The sequence below is a fragment of the Phaethon aethereus genome, assembly GCF_964289735.1.
Source record: "Phaethon aethereus genome assembly, chromosome: 3".
Classification (NCBI taxonomy): Eukaryota; Metazoa; Chordata; class Aves; order Phaethontiformes; family Phaethontidae; genus Phaethon; species Phaethon aethereus.
Genome location: NC_138576.1, coordinates 55,890,385 through 55,900,486, shown reverse-complemented (window position 1 = coordinate 55,900,486; position 10,102 = coordinate 55,890,385). Strand labels below are relative to the sequence as shown.

At 39.8% G+C, this 10,102-nt stretch overlaps 1 protein-coding gene across 1 annotated transcript in view; it reads left to right on the top strand.

Moving 5' to 3' along the window:
• Positions 1 to 4,414: 4,414 nt before the first annotated feature.
• Positions 4,415 to 10,102, top strand: part of FRK (fyn related Src family tyrosine kinase) — a gene marked incomplete at both ends in the record, with an annotated part of 51,848 nt that continues 46,160 nt past the window's right edge. The window contains one exon of the mRNA XM_081998526.1: positions 4,415 to 4,845. Within this exon, the coding sequence (XP_081854652.1) occupies positions 4,415 to 4,845 (431 nt within the window). The remainder of the gene's footprint in view (positions 4,846 to 10,102) is intronic.

Sequence of the window (10,102 nt, the reverse complement as noted above, 5' to 3'; positions counted from 1 at the left end):
ATGAGGAACGGCTGAGGGAACTGGGATTGTTTAGTCTGGAGAAGAGGAGGCTGAGAGGAGACCTTATCGCTCTCTACAACTACCTGAAGGGGGGTTGTGGCGACGAGGGTGTTGGTCTCTTCTCCCAAGTAACTAGTGATAGGATGAGAGGAAATGGCCTCAAGTTGCGCCAGGGGAGGTTTAGATTGGATATTAGGAAAAATTTCTTCACTGAGAGGGTGGTCAGGCATTGGAACAGGCTGCCCAGGGAGGTGGTGGAGTCGCCATCTCTGGAAGTGTTCAAAAAACGTGTGGATGTGGCGCTTCAGGACATGGTTTAGGGGACATGGTGGTGCTGGATTAATGGTTGGACTTGATGATCTTGAAGGTCCTTTCCAACCTAGTGATTCTGTGATTCTGTGATTCTGAAATCAATAAACATAGGAAATATCTGTAATGAAAACTCATACAAAATAAGTTTTGAAACCATGGAATACAAATAAAAGTTCTCTCAAAAGAAGACTTTTGAAATATTCTGGATTCAAATCTTTTCTGTACTTATTTAATACGACTCAGACTTAATTCATGCAGAGCAGTACCTCATTCCAAGAGCACTTCAGTTAATACCAGTGTTGCAGATTAAGTTTGTACCAGGCTTACTAAAACATATCATATTAACACACTATCTTTCTGTCCATTCAGGCGACTAAAGGAAATACGTTTCACCATCGTGTTTAAACATGATTATTTTGTAGAATAAACAAGGCCTAAAGAATATTGACTTTAAACTAATTATAATTTGATTTAATGGATTTAGAGCACTGAAAATTAATCCTTTAAGGAGGGGTAAGTCGTCTTGCAAGAGTCTTACCTACACAGGACTTTGTAAGCAACATATAGAATATAAAAAGTGACTTCAGACATCTGTCATTCTCAAACCTATAGCGTCAGTGTGGACTTTTTTTCTTTATGGAACAAGGAAATATACTTTAAAAGCAATGGGGAATTAGCTAGCTTGAAGGGGTAAGTACTACTTGATTGAATAGGTTTATTTCCTTTTCTAAAATCTAAGTTTATATGACCCTGTCAGACACAGATTGTAAATGATCCATCTTTGTTTTAAGGTGTTGCATATTTCAAGAAACTACTTGCAATATTAATGATTTTTTTAATAATATAGGGACCAGAATACTAAATTTCAGTATCTATACTGTAAATGTGCCATTCTGGTCATAATAAATTCATCTTTCTCGCTAGCTATTGCTGACTGTAAGAATGAGGTGAGACTCTTGTGTCCTTCTCAAAGCATATTTGCTAGTAAAATTCATCAATATATCTGATTAAGTCTTTCACAGCCACTTTACACCCAGTAGCTTATTTAATTGGACAATTTCTGGTTTGACACTCAGCCTCCAAAACAAATTAAGTAAAGACACAGAAGGCCAGTAAGCAATACAGATCTGTTTGGCCTCCGTTTGCAAAAAGAAAATATAGTGGGATGCAAGGCAAAAGAACTAAATTAAGCCCAGAAATAGGTACTGCAAAGATTATCCTGTTGAGTTTTATGTAATATTGGTGCAGATGACTCAAACAATAGTTTATACTGAAAAGCCCCTGAAAACATATGATTAACCTTATTTGTTCCAAACTGTGAGCATGAAAATTAGGATTATGGGATTTATCAGATTTTTTTTTTTCAGTAAAACCAGCAAGAACATTTTTATTACATGTTCATTTTTTTCTCGCCTTGTGATAAAATTACATATTGCTAAAACATAGAGAGTACTGCATTGTTTTCAGAAATGCAGAGAATCCTCAATAAAGTCACCAGGATGGGAACAAAGACCGTTGCAGAGGCACTGTTGCAGTGTGGCCACCACAGCTCAGCCACGATCTTGCCCCATGCGGGCTCGGGAATCTGCTCAGCAGTTCTCATGAATCCCACTCTTCTCTCTTTTTCAGGAGAGTTTTAAATCTGAGTAATGAATTTCACGGCTATTTGTCAAAGTCGAGTTGTTTCATAAATAGAACTGATCCTGAAGAGTTGGTTGGGAGGAAAATAATCCGATTTGTAGTTATCTATCACTTCCAGCAAAAGTCTTTCTGATCTTGAAAAGCCCAACAGGGGCATAAATTTGGAGAGAAGATGAATTTAGCACCTGGGTTTATTTGGTGTAAGATATTCATATACACAAATATTTGTAGGCTTAAGACCCATTCTATCTACAGTTATAAATATTTATCTGAGTGGTCTCAGTGAATGCAGAGGGCTTTCTAATGTGTATATGTATTGGTACTTGAGTGTAGAGATGGGGCTTGATCCCGAAAAGAGTTGCGCATGAGAATGATTCTGTACGATGCGAGTGGCTCCATTGTCATGATGAAAGTGTTCTGTGCAGTAAACATGTGTGCAAATCTTTGCCAGATTAATGCCCAAGTTGCCAGAATGACAAAACATTACAGAAAAACTATCAAATATGCAAACTGAAAAAAACAGATTATTTAATAAATCTTTTCTAATATTCTCTGGTTTTGGTAAATGTAGATAATTCTTGAAGCAAGACTAATGAAGATAGTTTCTTTTTCAACACAGGCCTTTCCCAATGTTGGATATTCTCCATCAGATCGAAGAAAAGTAAATATCTCTTGGATATCTGTGTTCTTATTGATCTGGGTAATGATTAATAACTGCTGTGGGGAAAAATCATCTCCAGTAGTGCTTCATAAACTAAATATGATTTTCATAACCTGTGAAATCAGCATGCCATTTTTTGATCAGGCCCAAAGGGTTCACTACAGGTTATGAGGTTTAGTGATAGCTTAATGTGCATGGCACTTTCTCCTTTATTCAGTTTTCTTTGCAACAATGCAGAAGAGGACTGAGAAAGCAGTTCACCATCCCTCTTCAGTGGAGATGCACCTGATGATAGTGATAAACTAGTGATAGTGATATACTAGTGGAGACCTCTTTCAGTTATCCCACAGTCCCTAGTCCATCAGTAGGCTTCTGCCTGTGCCACAGGTCTTCTCAAAGAACTGACTGAGACACATGGTGAAAACAAGGGGCCTTGGTTTCCAAGTTATTTCATCGGGGTTTTTTTCTGGTAAAGTAAAGAAACAGAACTCAGCAAATGTAAATGGAGCTGAGCGACATGTGTGAATGGTTTAGGAAGACAGCAGTTATTCCTGACAAAAAAAAAAAAAAAAGAAAGATGGGACCTAGTTTTCTTTATCACCAGGAAGCTATAGGTCCACGTGTAGGTTTTGATTGACCTCTTACCCGTAAGAGTTTGCCTCTTACCGAAATGGCACCGCATGGTGCAGACAGGCTATCTCCTGTGCTTCCTTCTCCCTCTCCAAGCATTATGCGTGCCCCAGGCTGTGGTGATTTCCAGCTGTTGTAAAGCTTGGGCTGCACTGTAGGGACGTGGCAGATGCCTCTCCAGGCTGCTTTGCTGCAGCAGTATCCAGACACCCGTGCTCGGTTTGTATGCCAGGTTATAGGTGCTTTAGAAATGTGAACATACTGGTAAGATTGGCTTCGTTGGCTTACTTGGTGACTGGAAGGTAGCCGTTATTTTAATACGTGATTGGTATAATCAGGTGAACACCTAGAGCACTTTTTTGTCTAGTGCCTTCATTTTCTTAAAATGTAGAATAAGGAATCAATTAAAATCTATAACCGTAAGCCCCATATATTTATTTTTCTTGTAAGAAGTGCCAAGCCCAGCTCAAAAAAAAAAAAAAAAAAAAAAAAGAAAAAGGCCGGAGGGCTGGTTTGAGGGGCGGGCGCTCAGCAGGGGCACGTGCCCAGGTGGAGGGAGAGCAGAAGCCACAGGTGCGCTCCAGGTGAGGGCGTCTGCCAGCCCCCGGCGAGCAAAGGCTTCCCACCGGGAGCCGAAACCAGCACAAACCAGGAAACAAAAAGAAATATTCAAGCTGTCCACGTCGGAGACTGCTAAGGAAACAGGCAGGTCAGCTTGGTTAATCATTACCAAGACAGACTTTATGTTCACCGCTGATCATATGACAGGACCCCATCTGAGATAAGAAAAAACTCATTTGCTTAGATGTTCTGACTTCTTGTTTTGCTGTGGGAGAAGAGGCTCCGTGCTCACCCGTTGTTCATGGAGCTCAGCCCAGCCTAGCTGTTTTGTTGCTTTCCTGTTCGGAAAAGGAAGTGGGAAATTCCCTCCACATGTGCTTCGGCACTTGGATACTCAGGTTTCACTCCCGATCCAGGAGCTGCCTGTAATGAGCTCTCAGTGGGGCTCAGAGAGGAGCTTCCAGCTGTGCCCACAGTTGTTTCATTTTGTGCCAAAGGAGGAGGGAGAGAAGAAACATTAAAATGTTGATGGTGCAAAAATTGGTCTAAGAGTATCGCAACTGGGAAAAGTGAAAGAAAAGCAGAAGCAGGAAGGCATAAGGAACCAGGATGGGAAACTTTTGTCAGAAGCACTGCGCCTGTTTGGAGCCCTACATCCCGTGCTTATTCTCGGGGACAGAAGGTGAGCAGGATGAGAAAGTTGGACAAGTCTTTGCCAACCTTGCTGTCGTAAGGAATGACTTCCAAACAGGACAGAAAGATGGAGACTGTAAGATAAAAGAGAAACCTTTACCTCCACTGCCTGGCCAGCATTTGGTGAATACTTGCAGATTTGTGGCACTCTTTGACTACGAGGCGCGCACTGAGGAGGACTTGAGCTTCCGAGCGGGGGATAAGCTTGAAGTGCTGGATGCATCCCACGAGGGCTGGTGGTACGCTAGGCTCCTCCTGCCAGCAGGGTCAGTCTGTCCTGGCCACAAGCTCCAGGGCTACATCCCGGCCAACTACATAGCTGCTGACCAGAGCATCGAAGCTGAGCCGTGAGTAACCCATGTAACGCACACTGCAGACTCTTTTCTCTTCAGTTAAATGGGTTTGGGGTGGGAGGTTACAACCTTTTCTTTTGCTGGGTGTACCCTGCCACACTCAACCTCCAGAGGTCCTACCAGTGATAGTGCTAGTCAGCATGTGCAAGGAATAGACACCATGGTCACAAGAAAATCTATTACAAAAGGCAGCGTGTTGAGGGTTTTGTTTTGGTTTAAGTCATTTCCCTCTTGATATATCCTAATCACCTATTTAAGAAGCATCTGGGAATATCAGGTTGGTTACCGCTGTGACGGTTCATTTTTTTTGTTTGTGTAACAGTAAGTGTGTGTCAGGTGCTTCCTAGAGAGGGAAAAGGTATGACCCCTGCCCCAAACAGCGTTCAGCCTAACCAGCTGCAAAGTTATCAATTAATCAGAGTTTCAGGAGGCTACATTTACATCTTTACATCTTCATGCAAATGATGGGTGAGGGTCTAACAGATAAGAATTTTATGGTTTCCTCTGTATTATTTGTTTCTTCTTTGGAGGCAAATGTCTGCTCTCAGGACAAACTTAACTGGAGTAAGTACTGAAAAGGGCAAAAAAATGGGTATAGCAACAGCGTACAAATTCAATTTGTTAAACTTTTACAGGGCTTAATTATGCAGCCCATGTTTTTCTGCCCCTTCAAATCATCATCTTACTTAATGTCCTGAAATAGAGCAGAAATCACACAAAATCTGTTACTTGGCTCCCTTGTGAGGATGAGTAAGGTCTGAATCAGCCTGGGATGCAGAGTTACTTATGTACGTTGCAGTCAGAGGCAGCCTTTTCTGAAATAGGTCTGACTGCAGTTCCAGAGGTATGTTTTGGCAAGAATTATCAATGTGGAAAGAGACAGCAGAAATGGCATTCATTATTAGTCTCCGAATTAGTGTTGACTTTAGAGGGATGATGTTGCAGATTTTTAGTTAAAACTCATTTGGACCTAAGCATCATCTCTGTTCTGATCTGCTCTCCGTACTGCCAATGGCTAGGAAAATTGGCTGAGCTGTGATTATGCCAGTCTTTTATCAGCCATGAGATTTGTGCTAGAGACATCTTAGGGCAACTGTAAGATTCCTCTGTAACCATGAGACCTTAATTTCCGGAGTCCGACCAGCTGTTGCTGTATTCAGGCAGGCAACCCTTTCAATGATCATGTTCAAAACAATTTTTCCAGTTGCAGAAATTAATCTGCAGGGAAGGCATTTTCTGAACCACTAGAGAAATGGTGGAGAATGGTCTAATTCAACTCAGCTTGGCCTTTGCTCTCTTTCAAGAACTAGTTTTATTACAAGTCATCTAAGATTTCTGCTTGCTGTTAATGGTTTGAGAGTAATTTTGCTCAGTTATACAACAAAGTCTCAGCTTTTAAGGTCCCTGTTATCTTTCTATACCTACAGCATTGAATATGAAGTTAAGTTTGCCAAAGTGCATTGTTGCACAGCCTCAGTTTTTTTCTTATTACAGAGTCGATTTTATTTTCTTTTACTCTTTTTATATACTTTCTCCTTTTGTTGATAAAGACTGAATTTTGGCAAAAGATTTTTTTTTTATAGATTGTTAGAACACTGGAGAGGAGGAAATGGAGAACTTTTAGAGTCATTCCTCCAAAATGAGTTTTTAGTTTCATACCAAAACTAATCTGGCTAAATGTGTTGTCTCTTCTCAGACTTCCTTCTAAGTCAGTTGGGTTTAGTGATCGTCATACATATACCAGACTGTCTGCTGTCAGGCCACACACATATACACACCATAGACTAACTCAGGTTGGGAAGGACTTCTGAAGGACGTTTGAAGCAGTCATCCCAACCCAAACATGGCCAAAATAAAGTCAATTTCCAGTTGAGCTTTTCACTCTCATGGTGAGCTTTTCACTCTCATGGTGAGCTTTTCACTCTCATGGTGAGCATTTTTTTGCCTTGTATCCAGTTGGAATATTCCTTGCTACAATTTCCTCCAAGAATTCCCTTTCATCCACCCTCTGCATTTCACACCTCTGTTATCCTAGTGAAACAGTAACGATGGTTTAAATAGCAACAGTAATGATGGTTTAAATAACTAAACCTTGTTTTCCCTGAGATAAAGGAATGAGGGTGAAAAAAGTTATTCTAATGTCTCTTTAAATAAAATTCAATGCTTTAATCATATTCTCTGCCCAAACTTTAACTTCTTTCATCTTTCCATTTTTATTTTAATTTGCACTCCCCTTTGGTGTTGGCCAATTGCTCACAGCCATGATATAAACATTTTGGAAATAGGTAAAGTTTTTGTTGCATCCTGGCATCCTTTTTACCACTTCTTTATGGTCCCAGCACAGAACTGATAAAGAATGGAGAACTTACAATCTCATGTTCACCTGCCAAAATGCATATACACTATGTATTTGCAGTATGTTGCTTATGCTTTGCAATATTTGCCAGGCACAGCTAATCAACAGTATTTGAGCTAGTTGAAGGCACATTTCCTAGCACCAGCTAGCTTCTGTATGTCTTTATATCTGTAACTTTAGCTTATTTCTGGACTGTATCTCCATCTTACTCGATTAAGACAAACAGGCTAAACTGTTCTGGGAAACAGACTTGACTCATGGTATAACTCTTAGGAAGCCTGGGAAGAAAACCAAACTGACCATATTCTTTAGCAGCTGATTTCAGCATGTTTGTATGTAAACTTTAAATAAAAAATGACATTCATATGCATGCATGGATACTCCATAAAGTCACTTAAATAAAGGGATAGAGTGGCATGAAATATTCTATAAGTCATGGAATGACTTAGAGATGACAGGGCCACTATGTAAATTTAGCCAATATATGTCTGAGAACTGCATGCAGAGCAATCAAATTTCTTTTGCTAATCATTTCAGTTTTGCCTGTCCCCTTTAAGATTATTAACAACAAAATATACCTGGACTTTTTTAATCAACATTTTGACAAGGCCTTTATCATAAAGATAGTTAGAGATCAGAAAGTCCATCTGGATCTGTGTTGTCCATTCTGGCAGAAGATAATGCTAGGTAATTGCTTGTTCTTGGCAAGTGCTGCAGCAGACCATTTTGTCTCCTCAGTGACGTGTCTGTGATTTTTTTTCAGGGACAAAGGCTTTTTTGAACTTCTCTTTGGTAAGAAAAGGAATGAAGGAAAATGAGAAACTTTTCTTTCTTGTACTCATTTAGATAACACCTTTTCTTCCTGGAAGTCTCTTCGACTCTGTCCAATATGACTGAGGTAGTGCTGATAAGGTGAATCAATAACTGGATGAAAGGGCAGAAAGCATGTGCAATATCTCCAGACTGGGGAAAACAAAAATTAAATACTGTTTATAACAAAGGGAATTTTTCTATAACCTTGTCTATCAGAATGTTCAAGCAGAATTGAGAGAGAATGAGATTTCTTTACTGTGTTGTTTTCCTCAGACCAAAGTTTATTGGTAGAAATTGTATGCTAAAATTGAAGGGAGACTTTGTTGATATTGTGTTTTGCTAACATATTTAATATAACAAAACATAACATAATAAATATAACTAACTTATGTCAAAAGTCAAACACTTAATATTTGTGCATAATATCTTGTAAAAAAAAAGCTTCTCTTGCTTCCTTCATTTGGCTTGAGTGATCCCTTCCACTGTAAATGACTGGGATGAAATCAGTAATAATTTGTGTGAATAGGGGAAGGGGGTGAAAAAGGTAAATCCATGGCTTGGATTCTTCCTGCTGCAGCATTGCAGTCCAAATGTGTGCTGCATAAGATTAGATATGTCCAAGTAATGCTCAGCTACTGCCATGAAGGCGGTTTTGGACAGACTGAGGAAACAAGGCCCTTCATTTTTATAAGTACCAGTAAAGCATCTTCTTATTGCTGATCTTTTCTAGCACCTGTAGTACTCCTTATACTAACAACAACCTGCCAGGGCGGAGGCGTTGTGAAGGGATTGTACCTGGTGTCTCTGGAGACAGTTGTGTTGGACCTACCTGGGATAGCTGGGACAAGGCAGCCAGGGAGTGGAAGCATTCGTCTAGCAAACCATAGTTGCAAGTTGAACTTTTACTCCATGAGGAAATAAATCTCTTACTACAAAAATGTCATTTTACTTAATATCTGACCAAAAGCAGACACAGACTATGCTAATGATAAATTAACAGCTCTAAGAACACTTGGTGCTTTTCTTCTCTCTGCATCATAGGTAGCAGTGAAAACCAAAAGGAGACAGATTTTTCATTTCTAAGGAAGTTTGAGTGAGGTTGTGTCTGCTGCATCCCCTGACTTCAGAATGTCTGTCTTTATGGGTTTAGACACATAATGTTTAGTAAAAGTAAAGCAAAAAATGCAATTGGAGATATAGTTCAATAATTTAACTTGCATGTCCAGCAAAGGATGATCAGAAAGAGCAACTTGACTAACATCAAAATCTGAATTAAAAGATAGCATTTTCCTTGGCAAGGAGTGTGACCTTCCTGTCTCTGTTCTCTTTCTGTACCTGTTATTCTGCACTATAAGCAGGAACCATAGTAACGCATTCACCTGCCCTGATTTTATTACTGTCAGTTGTTTTAACTAAACAAGAACATGACATAGTGCAAATTGTTATGGACAACAAATATAGCCCAGCTGTACAGTTAATTTTAATGAAGCAAAAAAAACCCCAAAACCTCACTGTTGGACTGGCATGAATTCTTTTTTTCTAGAGGAAAGGTGAAGTTACAGGTGTCTCGTCTGCCATCCTGATGGACCTGTTGGCTGCTTATTGAAAGTCAACTTCATTCCATATGTTCATCCCAATGTTATTGACACAAGACTGCTGTGCTGAGGGAAGTAAATCCACACAAAGTCCTAGTAGATTAGGCCAAAGAAGATCACAGCAATTACTTTTAATTTTTGTCAGTTTCAGAAACATTCCTTATTTCAGAGACATTTCTTATGTAGGTATTTCCCAGCTGGTGGAAACCGAGCCCCAGACCTAATCAATGAAACCTCACCAGTCAATTCCACAATGAGCTTTTTAAACAACCCTTTGAAAGCAGAAGTGACTTGTAGGTTATTTTTGTCAATCTCCGTAATTCCTTCACCTTCTGTGACCCGACTCAGTTTTAACTATTTCATACACTGACTGAATCTGAGTTAGTATACATGAACAATAAAACATTCCCTGGGCTGACCTGTTTCAGACTTTCTGCAAAGTCAGGGTTATGGGGTTTCTTTGGTTCATGTGGGTCTTTTTTCAAAG